The sequence below is a fragment of the Carassius auratus genome, unplaced genomic scaffold (genome assembly GCF_003368295.1).
Source record: "Carassius auratus strain Wakin unplaced genomic scaffold, ASM336829v1 scaf_tig00001679, whole genome shotgun sequence".
Lineage (NCBI taxonomy): Eukaryota > Metazoa > Chordata > Actinopteri > Cypriniformes > Cyprinidae > Carassius > Carassius auratus.
In genome coordinates this window covers 105,300-131,401 of record NW_020523380.1, presented here as the reverse complement: position 1 = coordinate 131,401, position 26,102 = coordinate 105,300, and the positions used below count along the sequence as shown (strand labels likewise).

Below are 26,102 nucleotides of genomic sequence, written 5' to 3'. Positions count from 1 at the left end.
GTTATATTTAAAACATGCATTAAAAACAAAAGCCCTACAGTGTGACATCATTTCCTATTAACCATTGTAGTGTAAAAAAAAATTGCATGCTCAGTGTCTAATGTGACCCAGGCTTAAGATGTCAGGACATGGTCTGTTTGTCGATTTGAATTAATGCATATAAAGATGTGTTCTTTCATATGGGAAAGCTACAAGAGATTGAAAGTATAGTACAGGAGCATCTTATGCATCTTATGAATAGCCCTCTTAGTATGTTCAGACTTTACATGTCTGGAGTGTGTTACTGTTTAGTTAAGAATAGAGACTAGTTTTCACACTCATCCTGCATTAGTCATAGCTGTGTCCAGCTAACTAACCACCTAACTAGTCATTTCACATGCATACACAGATAGACAAAAAGGGAACCTGCATCTCATCTGTGCAGTATTGAATTGATCATTAGCGAGAAGGGGGTTGCATTGAACACTCAGTATGTTTATTTTTGCTTATCCTTGTCCCAATGCCCTGTCACCCTTCTGTTTGTGGTTCGAGGAGACAGGTCTGTGGTTTGCCCAAGAGAGACACAGAGCCGGAGAGAGTGCATTAAAGATTCAGTAGTAATTGCTGTGTGTGATGGTGTCTGTTGCTGACATTTGTGGATGGATGTCAGCAGTAATTAACAGAGGTGGAGGCAGGGTTATGTGTGTTTTGTGAGGGGTGTGGTGGGGAGGGGTAGTGGCATTACTACAAAATCATTACTACAGTTTATTTGGAGGTGAAGGGTGCTCTTTGTGGGGTGAGGAGGAGAAGATAGGGTTCTCAACATCACCCACAGTGCTTTACCCATAGCTTCCACTGCACGACCTTCCCTGGGTCTTATTGTCATCTGTGCCTCCTCCATTTACATGAGCTCTATTAACCAGTCCTTTATTTACTTATTTATCTGAGAGCAAAAGAACGGGCTTGTCCCTGAAGGTAGTAATGTTCTCATGGACAGGTCGTCAGCATTTTGTTACACTTTTTGTACCATCAGTCGATTGCCATTTGTTAGCAAAAATTACCCAGTGGACACATCACTAACCAACAAAAGGTACAGAAAAATATAAACCCTTCTGCCATTTATCAGGTAGTTGACAGTGAGATTGGTCTAAATAGACTAGCCTGTAGTATCTGTGCTTCACTTAGTGTGTTTGACGTTCCCGGAGTATGGACAGGGTTTGTGTTGTAGGGTAAAATCAGAAGGGTGTCCTGTGTTGATGCTTCTGACCTGCAACCTTTTTGAATTTTGAGGCGGATAATGGTACTCAGATACTCACAGGGACCAGACCTTATGAATATGGAGTTTGGAGTGCTTCAAGGTTTATTTGTGTGTGTCTGTCTGTGTGTGTGTTGGTTGAAACTCATTTGAAAGTTGTTGTTGCTGCAGGAGGTGAAAGTAGTCTTTATTTTGAACTTGAGAGTATGCACTAGTGTGGTAATTACCTCCTCGTGGTGGCCAGGGGTGACCCCTATCTGTACAGTAAAGCTGTTCCACGGCTGAGTGTGTGTGTGTGTGTGTGTATGTGTGTGTGTGTGTGTGTAAATGTGAGCTCCGAAGTCCAAACTCCTTGCCAACCCAATGTTAACTCTGCAGGACCTATGAGCAAGCACACCTAGCACTTAGCCCTGTGCCCAGGCTGAAGATCAGGTAGCTGGTAAGTAGGTCACTGTATGAGATTCCACAGTGTAGGAATGGTAACTCTCTTGGTGTTGAAACACTGCAGGCTGTGTAAGTGTGCAGCTCTTGGGTGTGTTGCTAGGCCTTAGCTGCCTGTATGTCTCATTATGGGCTCTGCTGGAGGAGACACCAGCCACGAAGACTAGAGCCTGCAGGGCTATTTATAGATCACTCTTAAGGGGCCCATAATCACCCAGAAGAGAGAAAGAGAACAAGAGGAATAAAAGAGTAGAAGCAGGGGGACATGCTTTTTTGGGAAATAATCCCCCCCCAAAAAAAGAGTCTTGTTGAAAGAATTGTAGCAGACCATATAAAATGTCAACTTTAAGACCAAATGGAATCCTCTCTAGTTGCCTTCCTCACAGTAAAACAGACATGCCATGTCACAAGATTAATATTCATAAGCCAAACTGGTAAATTTTATGTCCACTTCATTTTCCAGATTGTTTCTAAGGCGCTTGGGTAGAAGGAAAACATCACACAAGTCACATTAACTTGTTCCTGTTTACTTGCATAGAAATAATAGGGCCTTTCGCACTGCAGTAACCTTTTCATAGCACCAGAACTAATTGTGGAACTACCCACTTTTGGGCGTTTTTGCACCGCAGGAACTGGGTGCGATTGTAGTACCGGACTGCCTTTTTTGAGAACCAAATTAGCTCCTACTCCAGATCAGGGTCTAACCAGCACAACTGGTACTACTCGTGATGCATACTGTATACATTGTGTCAACTTATTTCGCAAGTGTGATGAACAGCGATAGTTGGACGGACGCTGAAGTGCAGGCACTTGTAGCAAAAGAAGCTCTGCCAGTTGTCGTTGGAGATTCTTAATCCTCCTTTCCGTTCTTTCTACGCTTTATGTATATGTCGACATTCCATGTCCATTATTGTGAAACCCGCGAGACAAACACAGCTCCGATCAAAGCGTCCTCCATACTCCTGTTGTTAACGTTGTTCTTCTTTGTTAATGTTGTTGAACGTTGCGCACAAATAACATTGCTGTCGACCGGCTTATGTCACGTCCTAGTGCACACAATCGGTGCAAATGCAACCCTTTAAATGGTACTGGGAAATAGTTCACACAAAATTGCCCCAGTACTTTAGTACTGTACATTTAGTTCTGGAACTAAAGCGGTGCAAAAGACCCTATTAATGGATTAGCAATCTATGTAGTATTCCTAGGGTGTACATTTCTATGTGAGCCTACATGGACTTTAATAGAGGAACCTCGTCACTCTGTTCAATTGTTTCCATGAGAGACTTTTTATTTATTTTACTGCCTCCTAAAGCAAGGAGTACTGCTCTTAAAGAGCTAGTCTGGCTTTGAGGCTTGGCAGAACTTCTTTATGGACTTACTTCTTGGTACCATGTGCACATTAACACTACCTAACACAGTCTGATCTCTTCAGGTGAATCAGATGCTGTTTGCTGTTTGACTAATACACAAGCCAACACCTTCTATGTAAACAGAATACCAGCACATCCATATGCATCTCATGCTACCGTGCTACTGGTGCTGGATCAGATAATAATATTTGGGAACTGGGAATGTTTTAGCTAAAACACTTTTTTGATCTGTCTCTTTAAATGGAAGATATGCTTGGGTTCTTGCTTTACTGTGGCACCAAAAAAATAAATAAAACTATGTCTTCAGAAAAATAAAAGTAGTAATATTGATAACCCCTAAGAAATTTTTTTGTCATCCCTCTGAGGAATAGTAGAGATAGCTTAACATGTCTGTGTCATTATTGAATAGACCGTTTTTATTCAGGTAGCTAACTACAAACAAGATCTAACATAATCATTTTTGTTTAAATTCTTGTTCTGCTCCAATTATAGCACCCCTTGTGGTAGGGCTGGACGATTATGGCCTAAATCAAAACCTCGAATAATTGAACATTTTACCTTGATTACGATTAATGAACGTTTATTTTGTTTCAGTTTTTTTTTTTTTTTTTTTTGCCCTCATAGTTCACTGACAAGGTTTGTACTGTAAATATGATTGACTATCAGCAGTTATTTTATCTATGTTCATAACATTTCTTACTAGGGTTGGGTATCGTTTGAATTTAACGATTCCGATTCTTATCGATTCCTAGTTTCGATTCCAATAAGATAAAAGATCCAATATAAAAAAATTAAGTCAAACATTTAGATGTCAAACGTTTTTACAAAGCATTCTGTTGCAGCTGAATAACATGAGCACTTGTTTACGTTCACGTAAGACGAAAACGGCTGTGTTTATGATGATATACTGATGTACTTTTCTGTATTGTAGTTTCGACTCGGAACAACCTTTTCTACAGTTAAAATACACAGAACAGTCAGAGAACGGACACAAACCTGGAACCCGCAGCGCGACCGCAGACCACTGCTCTCTATACAAGCGCTTGTGCTTCATGTGCGCTGCACACAAACATGCTATAATAAGTTTTGAGATTCTAAGCTATTTTAGTGATAAATCACGGCACAGCGCTGACAACTAGTTTCTGTGTTCCTCTGTGCGCGCGACTTTCATAGCTCCTGTTTATATGAGTGTTCGTGCTACAATGCAGCTGCTCGAACATGGTAGCTCGATATAAGAATACACATCCGTTCATCTAATCGCTTGAATGTCCAAACCATAAAACACGCGCCATCAGTATGTGTTGAACCGGCGTTCACCTCCGTGTTTTGCTTTTATGCCACTGACTGGAGAGCAGAGTCATGTGGCTACACACGCGCTAGTATACTTTTATGGGGGAGTTGTTAACACGATTAAAAAAATGAAATAACCGACATAGGAAAATTACGTCGGTTAGAGGTTATGAATTTCGGTTTTGACTATTTTTCGATTAATCTTCCAGCCCTACCTTGTGGCAGTGCTGAGAATTCAATGTGCATTCATGTAGTTTTGCACTATTTCTGAACAATACATGAAATCAAGCTTGCTCATCTCTAAGCGTCCATGTTCAATTACTTTTATAGAGTATGTTTCAGGCCTAAGTTTCTGAAGATGCCTGCCTTGTCAACTGTTTGGAGGATCAGTTTTAGAGGCAGTGTGAAAGAAAAATGTCAGTGGGAGTTTATTATGAAGAGGGCCATGGTTAGAGGCGAGGGGATAGAGGAGATCAGGCTGGGGTCTCTGGCTCTGTGCTGTCAGAGTGCTGAGAACCCCCCAGCGGTTCCAGCTTTGGAGTAAATACGGGCCCCGCGGACCCTCTCCCGCCCCGGGGCACACAAACCCCAGGCCTGCCCACATTCCAGCTTTATTTTCCTGGTTGCAGAATGCCTCAGGCAATCTGAGCTGGTGGGGTGTTCTTTTCTCTTTTTTTCCCTTTATTTACTCATAAAATGTGTATTAGAAGAACTAAGCAAGTGTGAAGAGCCTTCGTGTAGACTAACTTTCAGTTTCATCTAGTGTTGAGCCACACCTCCTCCTTTTCGATCACCTCCACCCCTAGACCCACATCCAGCATGCTCCCATCCATCCAAAATGAAGGCTATTTGAATGTTTCAAGCAAACATACAAAGAGAGAAAGACACACACTCACCCAAATACAATTTCTCCTTTTTTTTCTTGCTCTCTACCTCTCTAGAGATGGGAGTCTCACAGATGGCCAGATCCCTTCTCTTTGGATCAGTGAATTTCAAAGAGACTGTCTTGATCATTATTATGTCCCCCCCCCCCCCCCCCCCCCCAAAAAAAAACTCCTCTTGAGAGAGTGAGTGTATTATGTGTTCGTCTGTATGTATCCATGCTTGCCTTTTCCTCAGCACCTGTGAACAAAACAATGGGCTTTTTATTGTTGCTTGTTCAGTGGGAGTGGTATATATCACAAATCTTATGCAAACATGTTTGGTTCTCAATGTGAACCTAGTATCAAGCACTTGTGAAAGCCTCTTAAACATACTCTTTTTAGATTCTAATTGGTGTTGCCACTTTTGTTTACAGAGACAGGAAATAACAAGAAGAGGGTAGGACCAGGAGATTACTTGATCAGCACTCAAATTTGGATCACCGCACTGTGCAACATGTTAGAGGATGCACACTACCCAGCAGGCTGATTAGTCAATTTCAGGCGTCTTAGCCTAAATAATGTCTTGTTTTATTCTTGCAGTCAGCAAGAGGTCATGCTTTCACACCATTAGAGCATATGTGGACATGGTGATGGTTAGGTTGATATTTGGATGCATGTGTCAAGTGTTTTAGTAGCTGCATATGGTCTTGACCCCTGTGCACAGATGGTCTGGGATTTTCCGGGCCTGATTGAGCATCTCTAGTGGGAAACTGGCTCACAGAGTGCTTGCTGGACCACCTTCCACCCTTTTGTTTTCAGGTTCATCCCATGCTGGAAGGCTGAAAATAAATACACATATATCTCTAGCCTCTCTGACAAAGTAGGCATCTGATTTGTCTGATTGTGGAAAAGCCTTTGCTCTTAATCCAAAAGCAAATCATACACGCTATTTACAAAGCTTAAATTTGGTTAAACCATTCAGTTGTGTTTGTTCTTGTTCACTTAAAGTTGCAAATGCTTCAATAATCCAGATGACTTCAGCTGTGGGCCTAACATTGTAAAGTGGATTTCTGGTTTGGAATGTTTTTCCATGGAAAAATAAAGGGTTTCTACAAAGGCCAGGTTGCAAAATTCAGTTTAGGTGAAAAGATTTTGCCAGAAAACCTGATTAAGCCACTTCTTTTCTCTCTCTGTCTTTCTGACTCCTCTCTCTTTCTCCCGGAAAACTCCAGGCTATAGAGGGACAGAGAGAGAGTTCATCCCTTTGGGAGGATTTAGAGGGCTCCCTTGTCTTTCACTTCATCAGAGACAATTGAGTCATTCATTTCTATTGTCGCTACTCTGAGGCAAGGCAGGAGAAGGCAAGGCAAGACTTGAGGGTTTGCTGAAGAGTAAGGGGGGCGAAGGGGAGCCCCTGCTGTTGGGGCCCCGGGACAGAGTAAGCACTCTGGATACTTCTTAAGGCTGAGTGGGAGGTTACTGAGTTCTCCGGAGCTCCAGAGCAATTTGTCACATCAGAATAGCACTTGAGTTACGTGGAAGGGGGCCTCCTAGCTGGAGAGTTTTTAGAAGGCAGAGAAGAGGTAGGGGGAGGTCAGAGGTCATGGCCTTCTCAAACCCCAAGTGGTATGTCCGTCAGTGGGCCAGGGGTGGTGTAGGTGGTTGGGCTGTGAGGGAACACTGCTGGGACTTTGGCACTGGTCTAGGCTCAGCTTTCCTTGGCATGCTTGTAAAACTTGCAAGAGGAATTAGACCAAGGGAAAGGTCTGAAGTGGATACGCCTGTCAGAGTACGTGCACTAAGCTTTCAGCACCCACACTGGCAAGGTGTCACCTTTCACCCCATCCAAACTAAATTGCACATTGCTGGAGCAAAGGACATTACCTGGCTCTACCTACCAGGATATTACCTAGTCCGACGTGCACACACATTTCAAACTAAGACTTATTTATGAATATTACATGTTATTTTTGCATTAAACTTGAGCTGATCCAAGTTCAAAAAATGTGTCATTCCTCTCCACCTGTCAACAGTAGGCTTCAGCATACCAGCAGTTATTTGATTAGTTGGAGGTGGGTATGTTCAATTCAAGGCTGAGGTAGGAGTCCAAAAGTCCCTCCAGGCTGGACCACAGGACTGCACCATGCTGTGAATCCACCTCTAATTAGCTCCGATTCAGTGCTATTCTTGAAGATACATGAATAGTCTTAAAACTACAGTTTTACTTTGTGGATACATGTTTAAATGACGAGCCGCAGAATCAGGCTCTTTTTCTATCTTTGGCAATGTGGAGATTGGAATGTCCTCATAAGAAGAGTAAAATCTCAGAGGACTGGAAGTGAAAACTTCACTGATAGGCTGTGAGTAGGGAAGGCGTAAAGCTGTTTGTTTGGATGGAGAAGGACAGAGAGTAAGAGCTGAAAAGTTGACCCTGATTGGCCAGATCTGGTCTGACGTGGGAATGAATGTGATTCTGATTTGTGGTTCACTTTGGCCAAGTTTTTTCAGTTGATTTGGAGCCCAGTGGTTGATGTCCTGGCAGCTTCAGAGACCAAGTTACAAGGCTGACTGACTTGTCAGATGTTTCCTTTGGGGATCTGATGAAGTATAGCTATTTTATTTTTATTTAGAGGGTATTCTAAATAAATTTTTCATGTCATGGGCCCAAGACTGCATCCGTATTTGCACCAGGGTTAAGAAATCGAGCCCCAGCTGCTGTGTCTACCCTACTCTTTTTGTCTTCTTTTCACTTCTGTCCACCATTCCTCCTTCTTTCTGGCCATTCTTCATCCTTCCATCCTACATTTGTTTGATTCTTTCCTTTCTTCTTTCCCATTCAACTTCAACTTTGCTTTCTTAAATATTTTTTTCATCGGCCAAGCCCACATGCAAATCCACTCAACCCTCCAATGTAGTAACATAGATAGTTTGAATGCTTATTTGAATCTATTTTGTCATTCAACAGAGCAGCGGTTTCCAATGGTCACTTTTTTTTTTTACCTCAGTGTATGTTGCCGTTCAGGTTTCCCATAATAACAGCAATCGGGCCAGTTAACCTCTAACCTGTGTAAGACAACAGCCACACTTCAAGTGTTAGGAATGTGCAGACCCTCACACTTCTCCTGATGAGACACCCATGACTCAGATAGCCATAGAACTTTGAGTCCAAGTCTCATGTTCACAATCAGCTGGTTGTTTCTGAGCCACTATGGAAACAGGTTAAAAGTTCAGGGGGCCAGTTCACTTGCTGTGGGCTAATGGACTAAGAACATTAGGCAAATTGGTTTTAGGATAGTAACAGCAGGTTTGTAATGAGCCCCGGCATGTGATCCTTAAATGAGAGGTCTCTCAAGCACTCAGGGTACATGCAAACGTCTAGTCTGCAGAGCAGATCCTGCAGTCCATGGATGAAAACAGACATAAGAATTCAGAGACTGTGTCCATCAGCAAGACTTTATGTCAGAGTTCACGGAGATATTAGAGGCAGTAGAAAGATGGAATGATATGCAGACTTCCTTTCACTGAGTGAGCTGGATAGGAAGCTCAGATTTCTTACTATAGGGATGGGAATAGTTAAAATTTTATCGATACCTATACCGATACTGCTTATCGATACTATTTAGTGCAAGAAGAGATGATTTGAAAAGTTGTAGAACATTTCAAGTTATTATAATAATAATAATATATTTTTTTTTTACTGATATTGTTATCACTATTACCACTGATTGCACAGAAACACACACCGCACATGTTCATGGATATCACACGCACGTCGAGCAAATGTCGGCTACATCATTCGGTGATGAAAACTGACAAGCAGCAGCTTCTAATTCTTCATTAACATTAAAATATTCGAAAATAAAACAACGCAGTATCATTTGTCCTGAGGCTTATCGGTAGTCCGGTACTGACCCGATTACGTACCAGTCCAAAAAAAAAAAAAAACACCATATGAATGCATTACATTTTGGTCAAATGCTTATTGCAAAGCATGCGTTTAAAATCTGTTTGCATATATATTGAGCTCTCAAAAAATTATTTGATTTTACAGTTTAAATTAGGAGTTTGAAAAAGTCTTGGAGATCTTCATGGTGATTATTTTCATCTTTGGGCTTTAAGAGCGATGTTAGGGTTCATGAAAGGGCTGTTTGCATGTGTAAACCTGATAAAGTCCGGGTCAATCATTCACTGGGACAGTCGCGGCAGTGACTCAATGCCACACCCTTATTTTGTGTGGAAAAATGCTAAAGTCCACCTGGAATTCCAGAGGCCAATAAAACATTTGTGCATGATTAATACAGGATGAAGAATGAACATATTCACCTGAATGCTTTAGAGTGTGTGGTTCAAAGTGTACAGTTTTTTTGTGAATGACAAGCATAAGGTGTAAATTAATTTTAACACAAGTAATTTACATTTTCAAGAAGTTCCACCTCATGCATCATTCGATCTTGGATCGTTTTGACATGATTTCTTTTTTGTTTACTTTTACTTTCTATGTCACCCCCCCAACCCCCACTCAGATATTTTAGCTCTTATGTTGTGTTTCCCTTTGTTTTCTGCATTGTTAACGTGTTTTTCTTTTGTTTTTCTCCATTTTTCTTTCTTTCTGCCATCCAGTATCTACAGATGAAATGGCCCCTGCTAGATGTTCAAGCAGGAAGTCTTCAGAGTAGACAAGCACTTAAAGATGCCAGGTCACCTTCTCCAGCACACATCGTTGTAAGTAACACCCACGAGTCATTGCATTTACAAAGCTCTTTGTTCTACAGCACAGTCCATGAAAACCAAACTACTTCCGGTATCCTGTATTGTTGGGTTCTTTGGATCCTTACACTCCTCTCCTAATCCACAGCTGTTAGTCGGTCTAGTGACCTACAAAATAAAAAAAAACTGTAGATCAGATTATGTTGGAATATTATATATCATCACATGGGTGCTTGTGTAGTAATGTGCTTGTCTGTTATATGGCTTCTTTGTGGAAATGAGGGTGAGATTTCAGTGTAGCTCAACAGTTTTTCCCTTTGAGGGATAGCACAAAGTGGCAAGACTGTCTTTTTACCGTGGAGACAGATAATTAATGCCCATGCTAAGCAAGGTTCAGGGAGTGAGTGTCTGGAGTATGCTATGTTTATTTAGCAATTTTATATGCTGGATTTGCGAGTGCTGTTATCCATGTGTTTAACTCAAAATGTTATACTCTTTTAAAATCTGCAGATGATAAGGGCTTCAAGGTTAGCCACACGGCTGTGCAGAAATAATTTTGCCATCTTAAAACATCACGTTATTGATTCCTCTCCTTGGACAATAGACCAAATTTGATTTTGGTCTTTCCATTGTAGTGCAGGAGTTTGGGACTTCATTGCGTTTCCATAGTTACTGGAAGCAACAGAGTGCCTCCAAGGTCTTGTTTAGGAATACAAGAGAATAATCCATCCAATCCAGGATAATATTCTGTCAGAGAGATAAACACATTTTGAACATACTGGATTCAGTTTTATTAGTTGTTCTTACTTTAAATAGGTGTGGGTTGTTTTGGTTGGCTATTTACCATGTTAATGTGGTATAATGAGATTTAATATTCCCAGTTACCTTTAAAGAGGAAATTAAAATAGTTTTTAGTATGTGCCTATTGTCTTTTAGTAAAATGTAGATAATCATGTTTGGCTGTGACATAAACTAAAAACTATTAGATATTTTGAGTTTTTTTCTCCACTTGTTGTCTAATGCAATTTTATATATACTACGATTAAATATTTTTTGAGGTTGGTAAGATTTTTTTAATGGTTTTGAAAGAGGCTTGTGATGACAAAGCTTCGAATGGTAGTGTATATATGCCACTTCAGTTTTAAGTATTATTAAAGTATTATTAAGTATTAAATAATTCCTAGACTACATGATGAATGAATTGGGAACACTACTAAAGAGCCATATCATTTTTCTACTGAACCGGTAGTAAACTATTTTTGCATTTAAATGTAGGGTAGCCATCCCATGTGCTTTTTTAAGAGAAAGAGAAAAATGATGGTCCTCCCTCTCTGAATCATTAAATGTGTGGGAGGTAGTTAAGGACAGGCTCAGGTAAATACTGCACTTGAGTTTTATCCCTCTGACTCATGAGGCTGTAAATGCTTATCAGCAAATAGCAGTTTTCTCTATTGCCTTTTAAAACAGCCCTAAAGACCTACAGCCTGAGAGCAAGCATTAATGTTTTGCTGTATATGGTATGTCTAGCTATGTAGCATTTACAGTCGTTTATTTGGTACGATTTGAATCTTTTTGATCAAGACCTAACATGGTATTCTGCATTTTTTCTTCATCCTTTCGTCTTTCTCTCTTTCTCTCGCTCTCCCATTCGTGCTCCTTCTCTCTTCTGCTGACGTGTGTTTGATTTGATGTTTCCTTGGTTTGCATCATTCTGTTGGTGAATCTGTTTGGAGACAGTTGGTATTGTCAGGGATAGATAACTGTGGAATGCCCTGAGCTGATTTTTTTTTTTTTTTTTTAACTCAGGCCTATATGCTGCAGTACGTGAAGGCCTTATCAATAAATTGTACCGTAAACAGTAGTTTCTCTAGAACACCTGCCCACCTTGACCCATGGCTCTGAAGACGCCTGTCTGCCGTGGGCTGATAAGAGCGCGCCGATGGGCATGAGATAAGGAACATAAGCCGAAGTTCAAGTGACCCAACACCAATGAGAGAGATACAAACGCACAGGTGGACAGCGGAAGAGAGGAGGTGATACCGTAAAATGATAGGGTGGCAATGAGGTAAATGAAGTGAGAGTGAAGAAAGAGACAGAGAGAGAGAGAGAGAGAGAGACAACAAACAAGTCTACAAGTTTAGCTAAAAGAGAATGAAGTAACACACAAAGCAGATACTTGACATAAGTTGTATTCACACAGAAGCAAATTACAGTTGTCAGTCCTGTTTTAGAGTGCTAAATATGGTTATTTTCATATGCAGATCGGTTATAAACTCCATTTTATAACCGAAGTGACTCTTAAAATTTTTATGGCTATCACAAGAACAGAAAAATGTCGTGACATGGATTATTTGTTCATATAGAAAGTATACAAAAACAAAAACAGTGTGTCATCTGTGCATGGATGCCTGTTTCAGCCTCAGAGGAAAAAATAAAGCAGGAAATCTTTAAAAAATATTAAATGTATTATATTAATTATTATTTGTAATTAAATGTTGTTTAAAAAAAATACGTTTTGAGATAAATATTTTTTTTTTATTATTAATCTGATAGGGCTGTGTATTGCCAAGAATCTGGCGATACGATACATATCATGATACAGGGGTCGTGATACGATATGTTGCGATACATTGCTATACTGTCAGCAAGGCAATATATTGGGATATTTCTTATTTTAGGAATAGGATATATTTTTAGGAAAGCTGTCATTAAGGACACAATTCATTTCAAGTTTATTTGTATAGTGCTTTTTACATACAAATAGTTGCAAAGCAACTTTACAGAAAATTAAGTTTCTACAATATTTAGTAGTTGCTTATCAGTGATGACTGTCAGTTTATGTACATATGGCAGAAATATACAGAAAAATCAATTAAAGACGCAATCAAACAGACAATAAACACTATTAACAGCAACATTATGTGATGCAATCAAACTTATAGCAAAATTTGGTAGTTCTGTTTGTTGTAAGAACACACCACCATATACAAACCTTAGCAATAAGTAAATAAAAATGATTTAACCAGAACACAGTGGGATCTAGCAATAATCAGTCCCTGTAACATTCAGCGTTATTGAACCAATCTTTGTGGAGCACGAGTAAAGGGTGGGGTTGTTGGGAATTAAAGTGCTTGAAGGATCCTTTAGTTAAATGCATAATACTTATAAGATGCATCTTATAAAAAGACCATATATATATATATATATGTATATAATATTAGAACCTGTTTTAAAGGTTCACAGTTTCAGTTTACAATTGTGAAGTACAATGTAATAACATTTTGATCTGAACAAAAAATGACATCTGCTTAATATCAATAAAAAAATGCTTACAGAATTCCTAAAGAAAACAAAACTATTGTAAAACAATAAGATAAATACGGACGTTGAACCTTTCAACTTGGATTTCACAGGTTTTTCATTTTGTATTTTTGTTCTGCGTGGAATCGCCAAAACCGCGATGCGAGCGCCGCCCCAACTGCACAAAATGCCTTCAAAATGAGAGAAATGTCGCGACCCTACAGCCAACCTTGACCCCTTTGTGAGCCCCTCTTCACATGGGACACATCGGGACCGAGGCGGCGCCCTCACCACAGTCCCGTGGTGGACCTTACCACAAAAGCCTAAATAACGGCACACTTCAGCTTTGTGAGACGAACCAGGAGCAGGGATAATTATTTCATCCTCCATTACTAGCAGCGAAAAGCTTAATGCTAACATTAGTGGCATGCCCTAATGCTATTATTTCCTGTTACTGTCATTCTCGTTCAGCGATGAAGACTGCCACCAGGGTGTCGGGATGTAAACTCAAAACGAAACAACTGCCATGAATCTCGTATGAAGTCTTTTTTTTTTTTTTGATATTCCGTTTTTGAGAATCGATACAGTATCGCCAAACAAAACATCGCGATACTCATGTGTATTGATATTTTCTTACACCCCTATTATCTGAAGTGGAATCCAACCACTAGTTAACAAGTACTGTTGTCAGCCTTCAACAAAAACTGTGTGACTATAGTCATAGAAACCGTTCACACATTATCTTTTTTTGTCGCGGTCACATGTGGCCATAGAGGTGCAACACCAGGCTGCTCTTTGAATAGAGCACAGGAAGTGACCATCTCGTTTCTGTCCACGCCCCTAGAAGGCAGTGCCAGGATGCTTAAAGTACTCAATAGCCCCGCAAGGTTTTCAAAGCCTATTAGTCCTACACAGTCAGCATTTACTACCTGTTCACAAGTCATAAAGAACACATTACTGCAAAGTACCACAAGCTGTTTATCCAACAGTCATCTCCACTAACTTTTAATGTGATTTGTGAAGCCCTTTCTTTATATAGACTGTAATACAGAAATGTCAATTCAGACAGGTAGACTGCGAAACACATGTGGTGTGTATTTGGCGTCGGACAGAGTCTGAACTCAAGGATGATATGAGCAGGGATCATGAGATTGCAATTCTAGTGGGAAGGAGTTGGAAACAACGGAACGATAGATTTACCCACATCTGTGACACATTGGCCATTCGTTCCGGGATCAGTTTCCTGTTCTCGTTCTCTTGCTCGACTTGCATGCACAGCTGTCCGTCAGTTTTTTCCTGTGTAGCGTTTCTTGTTGTAGCCCATATATAAGTTTGGTAAAGCACAGAATAAAGTCTGGTCAGCTTTTTATTATGGTCAACAATTGTCTGCTTACACAGGAAATGTCAATTTCCTTTTTTTTAATTTTTTTTTATTAATAAGTACTGATTATTTCACAGACAAAAAACTAACTGGCAAAAAAAGTTTAAAAAATAATAATAAATATTAATAATATTACAAATTACTATTATTAATGATTTTTTTTTTTTAAGTTGACTGTGCAAAGCCAGTGCAGTCATTTTGCAGGTCGGGTGACATACTAAATTGTTAGTGGAAACTGTGTATATGTGTAGCAAATTATTTTATCAAACTAATTTTATTCAGATAAAATCAGTGAAATAGAAGTTCATTGATTGCTGGCTATCTACCATATGTTTAAGTTCATATTTCAATGTTACTCTCTAAAATAAGGCTAAGACAAAAGGATACACTCACACACACAATCTCATGCAGGCGCACTACACACACACATTGTCCTCTTGCACCGAGTCTTGTTGAGACTGGACAATGTCTCCATTGTTTTCTGGGCTTTCACAGGCAGCAGGGGACGGCTGGAGTGTTAACCATTTCCCCACGAGGCCCCACAACAGTGTGCATATGTGTGCAAGTGAACCAACAGCAGGAAAGCGCGGGAACAGTGAGAATGTAGAGAAAGGAGGAAGCGTATAAGGGGTGGAGCTTGAAAGAATAGCTGGAGGAGTCCTTGTCTGTTCCTGTATGGTAATTAGTATTTAGGAAGTGATGGAATGTGTTGTGTTTTGACAGAGCGGGACCTCCCACCTGAGCTGCTGTACGATGAGGGCATGATTGCTGTTTGATGTCACAACACAAGTCTGTCGTAGCTGAAGCTTAAACTGTTCTTAAAGTTAGGTATTGAGGTATTTAACGTTCAAAATAAAGAGTAAAGTAAATTATTGACACAGATAAAGTATGCAGGACCTTTTCCCAGACTCCAGCTGAGTAGGAGTAGCGTCTCAAGCTAGCACGAGGCCTGTAGTTTTTGCTGGGTAATTTGCTGCCTTTTTTTCGGACTGAATGGGGGTGCACCTGGACTGGCTTGACAATGGCTGGAAGGGTCAGAGGCATGCTGGGAAACCCCAGCCCCCTCGCTGGTAATGAGGACCCCCGTGTCAAAGCCACAAGACACTGAACCAACTTCTTTTTCTTCTCTCCTTCCTTTTCTACTAACTATTTCTCACTTTTCTCGCCCCCTCATTTTCCATAGGGCCTCCACCTTTTGCTTCCCGTCTTTTTTGGTGCTGTTTGGTGCATAGTGATGTAACCCTGGCCTGTTGTATGTAATTGTAACTGGAGTTGTGCCGCTCCTGACAGGACCGTGTGAAACCAGGAGATGTCACTTGTCCTGAGACCTTTGCCAAAGCTTGGAGAACATCTCAGCTTGTGCTCTTGTGTAGTGCATAAAAGGCCTCCTTAACCAAACTCAATGAATGTCAACAAACGCTTTTATGAGGGACCTGGTGTCAAGGTCATCAGCCCTTCTGTCTTTTATATTGTTATGTAACCTTGTGAGTGCAGGAAGCTCGCACCTCATGACAGTTTGCAGGGCAATGTTTCAGATCTCTTTAATATCTCTCAAATAATAGTTTCTCGTAGACAGCATTGAGATTAAATGGTGACTTTAAATCTCAGATTTAAATCCTGAGATGTCCTGTTTAGTCTCTTTCAGAGTGTCAGAAGTGATCTTAACTTACTTTAATCATACTTGTCAGTGTCTGATTTGCTTAGATTGTCTAATTTTTATATTAAATAGTTATTAAAACTGTAAAAAAAAAAATTTACTTTATTAAAATATTAAATTATATATATTATTCAATTATAAATAAATATTAAATTATAAATATTATTAAAAAGCCAAAATAATTTTATAAAGCAATTGTTTTAAATGTTACAAAATGGAATTATGCATCCCAAAACTATGATATACAGTAATGAATATTCATTTTGAGATGTTTTACAGATTACATTTTTAAGAGTGTTAGTAAATTCTATAATATTAGAATACTGTGCATACATAATTTATTTCTGTGGTTTTAAGGTATTTTGGGAGAAACGTTTGAGATGCAATACCATTCAAAATTTTAGGGTCAGTTAGATTATTATTATATATATATTTTTAAGAAATTAGTATTTTTATTCAGCAAAGATTAAATCAAATCATTAAAATATCTATAAAATTACAAAAAACGTATGTTTCAAATCAATTTAATTTGTTTAAGTTCTATTCGTCAAACAGTTCTGTAAAAAAAATTATCACGGTTTCCACAAAAATATTGTTTTGTTTTTTCAACATTTATAATAATTAGAAATGTTTCATGAGCACCAAATCAGCATATTAGCTTGATTTCGGATGGATAGTGTGACGCTGAAGAGTAAATAATGTTTTTTTTTTTCCTCTGTGAAAATGTAAGCCATTGCTAGTTTAACTTTTTCTCAGATGACATGGTGCAACAGGAACGTGGTGTTCACAGCCTCAGTGCCTAAAGGCACACCAGTAGTCTTCTTGTCAGTCAGATGAACAGTATCACAACCTCAAATCACTGTTAATAAACATGCACTTGTGTATTCTGCGTGTGTTGTGTGTTGTATGCGAGATATGTTTGGGCTTGTACCTGGCAGCGGCCTGACACTGCAGTCAGAGAGGGAACCGACAGGGAAGGAGAGGGGTGCCACACACAGCTAGACATTTTTGTGGTTTTAAAAGTCATGACTTTTTTGCCTTCATGCCCTGGTTGAGTGATGAGTGTACCATGTTCTCAATTTGTGACACGGGACGTCCGTCTTTGCCTTGCAGGGGCCCTTCTGCTTGGAATTCCCCGGACAGACTGATCTGAGTCTTCACCAATTTCATTTGGTGAGAATCCCGAATTCCAAGTTTCTTGCAGCTGGCTTATTGATTGTTTAAATGAATTACCTGCTGGAAAATCCAGTCGCAACTGGTAGCTGGTTTTCTAGCTGGCCTGGTCATTAGCTAGTCTGAGTTTGTAGACCGTCTTTGGCTTCTAACACACCAGCTAAAGGTTTTCAGGATGGATTTCGGGACACCTTGGCTGGGTAACTAGCTAATGACCAGCTTGTTAGAGCTATGACCAACTAGATAACCAGCAAACATGTTACAGTTTTCCAGCTTAAGCTGGGTTTTCCAGCAGGGTATAGAATAGAGAATATGAAAATCATTACAATGAGAGATGTCTAAAACTATTTTGGCTTTGATTAAAGTGCAATGTTCTGCTGTATTTGATATTGCTTGTTGCTGTGTTCTTGCTCTTTTTCTATAAAATGGGATTGAATCTGCTTTGCGTTTGTACACAAACACGCTCACACACACACACACCCTCATGAGCAGTCTTGGCCCTTGTGCCTTTTGCTTGTGTGGTAATTGTAAACTGTTGCTGTCCTTTGACACCATGCTTTTTCCCTGTGACGGTATACAGTGTTTGCGTATAACAGGAAAGCATCAGCGCCACTCCAGTGGTGCAAAATGCAGCATCTCTGGATTCCTGGCAGCCCGAAATGCCTCATGAGCTTCATCTTTGTCTGCTCGCAGGCCCCGTTTCTGCCTTGTTAATTATTCTCCTGCATCTTCCGGAATGGTGGCGATTATTTCTCTCTGATTTCTTTTTCCTTTTCTCTGAAGCAGCTGGTGTGAAGAGGATGCTTTTCATTTGTAGCATCTGGGGTTGAACGTACGCCAGCGAGAAGTTTTGAGGTGGAGTGGTTTGTGTTTTTGTGTGCAAACGCGCACCCATGTGTCTGTAAATGTGTACGTGACTTGGTTTGCATGGGTCGAGGTTAAGGATGTTTGGATGATACAGAGCCACCTTCTAAATGTCCTCTTTTCCATCGACATGAGGCGGAGAGGGAAAGAACGAGAACGGCGAACGAGAGTGTCTGCCTTGTTTTTGATGTGGCGCGGAGTGACACAACATGGGGCCACTGCTGCTGAGTGTCTCAATTGCACCTCGGCCCTCCTTGATGGACACAAACAGTGTGTGGAATTCAAAAGGGGGGCACGATGGGTGCCTTGGTCTGCCAGAACTCCACAATGGTGCAAGGATCAGTGGGGCGAGCGATTGTTTACCTCATCTCCTTGTGTTTAGGTCTGTAGAGAAAGCTGTGGCATTGCGGGATGTGCTTGTCTTATTTTTGTCTTGTCCCTCAGGTTCATGTAGTTCATGTTGAGATGGTAACCCTCATTCTGTGAAAAGTCTTGTGAGATTTAAATTGGAGTCCAGCAGCAATTCCTAGGACTAACCTTCGGAGTAGCCAAAGCAGATCTCACAGGAGAATTATTGATCCTATACTAAGGTTTTAGGATAAAATATGTGCAATTCTTGAATAATTTTTCGATTCTCTTTATTTTATTTTATTATTTGTAAAAATTAAATGACAGTCTTTGTTGTTGTTTCAAGCTATTTAGAATTTTTTTTTTTAAGATCTAAACTTGTCTTTTTATATTATTATTTTTTACAACATTTTAAGATTTTTTTTCTGAAATACAAAACATTTTAAAATGTTTCCCTTAAGTTAGAAAATAAAAATAAAGTAGTTGTTTTATAAACTGGAATATTAAATAAATTAATTGAATCTGGCCTCAAGTTAGAGTATTGCTTTCCTACTGGTTTCAGCTCATTTTTACTGGTTTGAACAAAGTAGAGACATAATTTGAGTCAAATAGTTATTCTTAGTTATTAATATTTTTTATCTTAATATTTTAACTCTTTTCTGAAATATAAAATATTTAACATTTTCCTTAAATATGAAAATAGGAAGAAAATTATTACCCTTCCATGGTGGTTTGCCAGTTCACACTGGTTTGATGCTCCTTGAATCTAGCTGGTTAACTGAAGTACAAGGAATTGTTGCTGGGTAAGCTAGTTAAGGAGCAGTATATAAAATCACGAAACAATTCTTCTTCATATGTTTCATTATCTGACACTCATTGACACTCATTGCTGGGGGCAGAAATGTTTTGTTTTCATGAAGCATTTCTGTCAGAACTTGCTTGACAAGTTTCCACCAAGAGTTCCTTAAGTAGTGTATATCTGTTTCATATGTGTCGTGAAAGTCAAATCTTGTTTGAGTGAAAAATCCAATGTGTTGAGCTAATGCCTCCATGTGTGTCGCTGCTTGTGTTTGTTTGTGTTGCTTCAGATAACTGGCTAGAAAATATCCAGGTTCCATGTTCTCAGTTAGGATTTCAAGCTTAGTTACACATGATTTCACACAAACCACAGCATGATGCCATGTTAGCACTCTTGAGTTTACGTAGATCACTCCTTATGGTCCGTCTAAAATATAGAGAGAGCAGAAGGGATGTCGGGTGGGGAGGGAGCTGAACAAGAACTGCAAGAATGTTGGGGATTTTCGTTGGGGCCAAAACTTCCACAAAGACTTCCTGTGGGCTTCCAGTGGAGCCTGGCAGCATCGTGCGCCTCCTTCCCAAACTTCTGAGAATCTAAACTTTCACAGAAGTGCCATTACTACTTCCCCTCACTACACCTTTCTGTAACACCTCCCCCACCACACACGCATTATATTCGCAAGACGGTGTTAGCCAGGACTCGTACTGTATTAGCACTTGAGGCTATTTCACAGGGAAACTTGTTTTGACAGAACTCCAGGTGTCTCATTGTTGGGAGTGCTATGGTTCAACAGATTTACCAATTAGTGTCGGGATATGGGCAGACGAGGGGAGGGGGGCAGCTTTTCGATGGTTGTTTGGAAGACGTGAATGCGAGGGGACAGCGAGTGAGAGAGAGTGTGATGGAATGACATGGGGCCTCGTGGACTGCCGAAGGGGTCATATGGTCAGAGAGGGACGCTTGGTAAGTTGATATGTGACCTCCTTTCACAGGCCTGTTTTAGAGTAGCTTGGGAAAGTAGTTCAGAATGGAGAAAGAGATCGAGTAAGAGGAGGGGGAAGAGATGATGGAGAAAACTCCAGTTTTAAAGATAGTATGCGCTTTATTTCTTAAGAAGTTTTTTAAACATTTATAACCTTGGTCATTCAATTTTTTTTGTGATATGTAGGGCCTTATGATTTCTGCGGAAAACGCGGACGGAATCATGGAATCCAGTCATAAAATAAAAAATACTGTATAACGCGGAATGTCAGAGAATTTGCCATGTTTTGGATGTATAAAGTTGGTCAGTACACTACACTTACATCAGAATGTGATGTGGACTAGTGTCGCAAAAATACTATTTAAATAAGAATCCTGAATGTTTTGTGTGTCTTAATGGCGCAGACACACTGTTTCGTTTACTACACACATTCTGAAGTGCGTGATGCTTGCGATGTTTTCAGCCTCTGCCGCCTCAGTATATGAGTACATGAACACATATACATAATCTCTAGAATTACTCTGAGAGTCACTTCATGGGCATTTGACTACTTAATTTGCGAAAACTATTGTCATATCGTATACAAAGGTCTTCTCAACAACCGGTCAAAGTAAAAGTTTAACTTAAAGAAACTGTGACAGAAATATATTATTTAATGTTGTGATAGTACTACTATTTCTAGTAATAAAATTATTATTAACATAGTATTTTTAAAGGAATATTTACTAGAAAATTGATTAACCAGAATTTATTTAGCATATTTTTTTTATATACACAACACCATATTTCTGAAAATATAAATAAATAATAATAATAATAATAATAAATCCTTGTTAAATATGAAAAATAGATATGCTTTTGATTATTAAAATGTAATGAAACCATTTAAATGGAATCCAGAAAATTCATGGAAAACAGAAAAAAATGGAATTTGTGAAAGAATAAAAAGGATTTCATAGGGACTCAGATATGTCTGGTTGGTGTCTCTAATTCATGTTACTCTGCTGCTCTCCAACCCAACTTTTAAAATCCTATTGGTTAAAAGCTAAAGTATTTTTTTGTTATATTTCATTATTCAATTAAATTATAATTTTATGTAATTATGTTTTTTCGTTTGGTGCTGCATATAGACAAAATAAATATATTATATGCAAAACCAAAAAAGGCATTTATTTATGATTGACTATCCAGTCACAATTTATATTTTTGCATTACTTAAAATACAGAATAATGAATGAGCATATTAAAGTGTTATTCTGTTTACATAATCTGTTACTTTACAATCCAAAAGCATAGCCTAATTGTAGATATTTTCCGCCTATTGGTCTCCATACCTTCCAATATCTTTTTTTTTTCTTTCTTTTTTTTTTTGAGAATTGCTGTTGTTTTTACCAATTAACTCTCTTTATTTTCATTTGAGCATGCCTGTTGTGCTTCCAGGAAGTTTTAGGTGAACTTTTGAAAGGAAGTTGAAGTGATTTATTCTCCATCCCTCGGGTGGCCTGTAGAAAGAGCAGCTTTTTTTGTGCTCTGGTTGTTTTATTAAGCTTTTTTGCTCACCACGATCGCAGATATATTCATTGCATAATTTAATTGGAGTGAAAATGAATAGTATTCTCCATTAAATGTGTGGTTATGCAAATTCATATTTGGGAACTCATGTGGAATGATCACTCATCATGTGGAATTTGGCTTCGCACGTGAAAGTAGTGGCGGTCTGGGACCATTGAAATCACGCAGAGTCCTGCATCACGTTCCTTAGCTAATCCATTGTTTAGGTTGGACGAAGACCCCCCCCCACACTGCCATGCTTCAGATGCAAATGCTGACTGCTTTATGGCCAGACGGTTTTGGCCACACGATGTGAGATGCAGAAGTTTTGTGTTTGTGTGTGTGAGCTGTGAGCTGTGTCGAAGTAAGTGAGAAAGAAAGAAAGAAAGAAATGCAAAGAATTGGGCAGGGGTGAAAATGACATTCCCAAAGAACATTTATTGTTATGGCTGAATGTGCAGTGACAGTTAAAGTTTTACACCTTCCCTCTTTTGGTGCATATGTGTGCGCTGGCCCCTAAAACGTCCTTCTAGTGAGCACTTAAGCTGACCAAAATCACATTTACTTCCATAGTCCTCACTGAGAGAGCTACAGGGATTTTAATTTTTTTTTGGAAGTCACTCAGTATCTTGATTTTGGAGCCGTTTTTGCATTGTCCTCTTGCGCTCTCTCCCTCTTTAGATTGTTTTCAGATGTGCTTCAGCTCGCCTTGTGTGAGACGAACTTCCAATTTATTTGACTTCGCTCCTCTCAGCAGTTTCTTTGCAGACTTTTTTTTTCTGTTTATTTGCGTCTTTGTTTTTTTGATGTTTCTCAACAGTAAGTGCAGTCAAAGCCAAGTTTTCTGTCTCCATTATGGCTTTAAAAAAGAAAGATGACATGGGACTGTTTTTCTCAGTCAAAAAATCTCTTTGTTTTTATTGTTTCTTTTTAGTTCGGCCTTTTTTTTGGAATGATTCAGTGAGCTAAAGTGGTCTTGTTCTGGCACGCTGTTGCAGGTGTGCACATGCTCTCTTTATCATTTATTTAGCTTTTTTTCAGATATGAGAAGAATGTTTACTTCTGCCCGTCCGCACAACGCTGTGATGAAAACAGATGTGTTGTATTTAGGCTTAATTTGTGATAGGCAGCTAACTGGGCAGCCCTGACATGTCCAGGAGAGTCGGTCACTACTCTGACCACAACATGCAAGACTAAACAGAGGCTGGTGGGATGGAAAAATGACAACTGAGAGGGATGGAATGGAAAAAAGTTTTTGTTTGCTGCTGGAAAGCAAATTTTTTTAACATTTATGTATAAGCTTTATACATCGTTAACCCTAGTTAAATGTCGCAGTTGTGGTGAGCACTTGATCCTTGGTGATCATCTGGGATTTGCAAGTTCCAATCCATTCCCAATGAATTATAGTTAATTCTATTTGATTTTATTATTTTTATTAATTGTACTATATTTTTTATTAATTTTATTTACATTTTAAATATATTTTATTTATCATTTTATTTAAAGTAAAAATTTATTTTACTTGACTTTTTTGATCATTTTAATTAATCATTGTTTTTTATTATTATTATTATTATTATTATTATTAAATCATTATTTTATTTTATTATTTTAACAGTGCACATTTTGACGACTAACGCCACCTAGCCCTTTTACGTTGAAATGTTTCCTGTCTCCTTTCAACTGTCTCTGTTAATTGAAAGTATATAAACCTGGGAATAATAGCTAGCACATATTTTATGTGCTTTTATTTGTTTATCAGTACTGTGAACTTTCGGAGTTCAGTAAAAATAACGAATAAAATGAATAAATAAAATGGCGGGTCATGATTGAAGTGAGACAGGCGTGCCGTCCGTGGACAGCAGACAGGAGACAAGGCTTTATTGGGAGGCTCATTAAGGACAGTGCAGCGATGTGGAGAAAGAAGCGAGCGCTTCACTGGCCTGTATCCCTTTGAACACCGGCCTACTCTTATCTACGACATGCTCCGTTCCTCCATAACAAGACATTTTTCTTCACACAACGGATTTTATTCTTTCTCCTTTACCCCTGATGCGAACAGAGAAAAAGCTGAGGTGTCACCACTATCCTTTAGATACAGAGGTTGCTCCTTGCATGCCTTTTTATCCCAATTCTCCCAGCACCTGTTGGAAAGCCCAGAGACTTTCACTCGTCTCCATTTTATTTCCCCCTTTGTAAACGACTGCCTTAATTGGAACTCTTTTTACACTGTCTCTATGCCGCATAAGATCTGTTATGGCAGCACAGCTGTTTTACGAGTGTTTTTCGAGGAGCATTCCTTAATAATAGTGTCAGACAGACGCATGAATGCTCTGAGTGGGTTTTTATGCGCTCTGTAGTTTGCAGGTTATTGAAAAGCCCACTGCCTCACCATGGACCTCTCTTTGGCAGTAGCGCTGCGATGCTATATTATTTCTGACATACACATGCATGATGCCAAGAAATAATCCCTCTGGTAATAAAGACCAGTTTACACTGTATAAAACTGATGTATTTTTATGCAGTGGTTATGAACTGATCATGCAGATAGCACCATAAACCGTTAGCTTTCAAGCACTGAATGTTTCCTGTCAGCCATCATATGTTTTGTGTCCAGAAGGAAGCAAACTGATACCACATGGCTAATTTAATGTTAGTAGACCCCTCTCATCCAGACCAGCTGTAGTAAACGCTTCTTATAAAAGCGTCTGCAAAATGACTAAATGTAATGTAAATGTAAAAAAAAAGCTAGCTGTAGCACGGCGCTGGTCCAGGAAGTGGAATTATGCTCCATCGTACATAGCCGCACGTCTGGAGGCACACCGCAAACTAAAACATTAGATCATTTTAACATCGAAGCTTTTTCAGAATATTATGGCTGTGCTATAATTTTATAACTAGTTGCCTGTGTGTCTAATTACCCTATTAAACCCAGCCCGCCCTCCGCTGGGTGTTCCTTTATAAACGTTTGGTTCTGCTGGTAGCTATGACTGTGTTTCTCTTCCATCCTCAGCTACTATTAGCTTGTACGCCTGTTGGAGGACTTCCCGTATGCTAATTTGAGCTCAGGATGCGCAGCCACACTGGCTGTCTGTCTGCCCACTGCCTTCTCCTTTAATTGTTATATCTCTCCGCCATTAATATGAGTAAAAAGAGAGGCTTCTTCCATGCACGGCACATCAAAGACTACCACCCCCAGATCTACAAGTTGGCCGTCTCTTTGGAGGACAGGCTCTGGAGATGAGTGCCGATTCCTGGCTGGAATGGTTTTGATGGTCTAATTGTAGCCCCCAGTGGACACAGCTGCATATCACAGAGAGCCAGGATCCGGTGGAGCAGAAAGCACCTTTAGTAGGTGCTACCTGTCCGTTTATCATATGGTCAGCAGCATCTATTATTGACAGCCTGATTCCATCCCACACATCACAGGGTAAACTGCCATCTTCCTTTTCTCTCTGCTTCTGTCCTCTGCCCTTTTCCATCACCTGTCATTCTCTTTTCACCTCTGCTTTTCTCTCACTCCACATCCTCTACCTTCGCTTTAGCATCCTCTGTGTCTCTCTTCCTGACCAAGGATAGGAATTCTGATTCTGGTTTCTTTGGTTCTAATAGTACGTTTAATGAAGCGTGAAGGTTGCATATGGGGACCACTTTGATTATTAGCCGATATTCAATAACTTTTTTTTTTAGAACTTATATAGATATTGCAGAAGGATTGCACATGCCTATTTTTAGATTTAGATTACCTTTGTTATCATCTAATGCTCAGTTAATTCTTAAAATCACTAATAACTTGATAATACTGTTAAATTTGATCTTTAGCCAATCTTAAATCATTAAGTTTTTCATTTTGGACACAGTAGTGCTGCAATACATAAATTTACTTTTAGCTTTTTAATGACTGCATTTCATTTTTAGTAGTTGTCGACCAATATATCGCCACAGCCGATATTTTTTTTATTATATTTGTATTAAATATTTATTCATTCATGAAAATACTTTGTCATCTAAATTGTAAGTATTTTCATTTTACACAAATTTTTTTTTAATCCATTGTCAAATGATTTCAAATTTCTTAAATATTAATAATGTAAAACATTATATCAGCTTCATATCGGCTATAAGCCCCCTGCTTTCCGTGA

General features: G+C 39.2%; 1 protein-coding gene across 30 annotated transcripts in view; it reads left to right on the top strand.

Moving 5' to 3' along the window:
• LOC113069495 (transcription factor 7-like 2) overlaps positions 1–26,102 on the top strand; it is an 86,005-nt gene that overhangs the window by 20,371 nt on the left and 39,532 nt on the right. For 18 of the 30 annotated variants that reach the window (XR_003279733.1, XR_003279732.1, XM_026242594.1 and 15 more), the window contains exons 4-5: positions 9,819–9,920; positions 17,357–17,416. The exons of 4 other annotated variants lie outside the window; for them this stretch is intronic. Coding sequence is in view for 24 of the 26 variants with exons in the window: in XM_026242594.1 (XP_026098379.1) it covers positions 9,819–9,920; positions 17,357–17,416 (162 nt within the window). In the remaining 2 variants the exon portion in view is untranslated. The remainder of the gene's footprint in view (positions 1–9,818; positions 9,921–17,356; positions 17,417–26,102) is intronic. 8 more of the 30 variants (XM_026242601.1, XM_026242606.1, XM_026242608.1 and 5 more) reach the window with 1 other exon arrangement.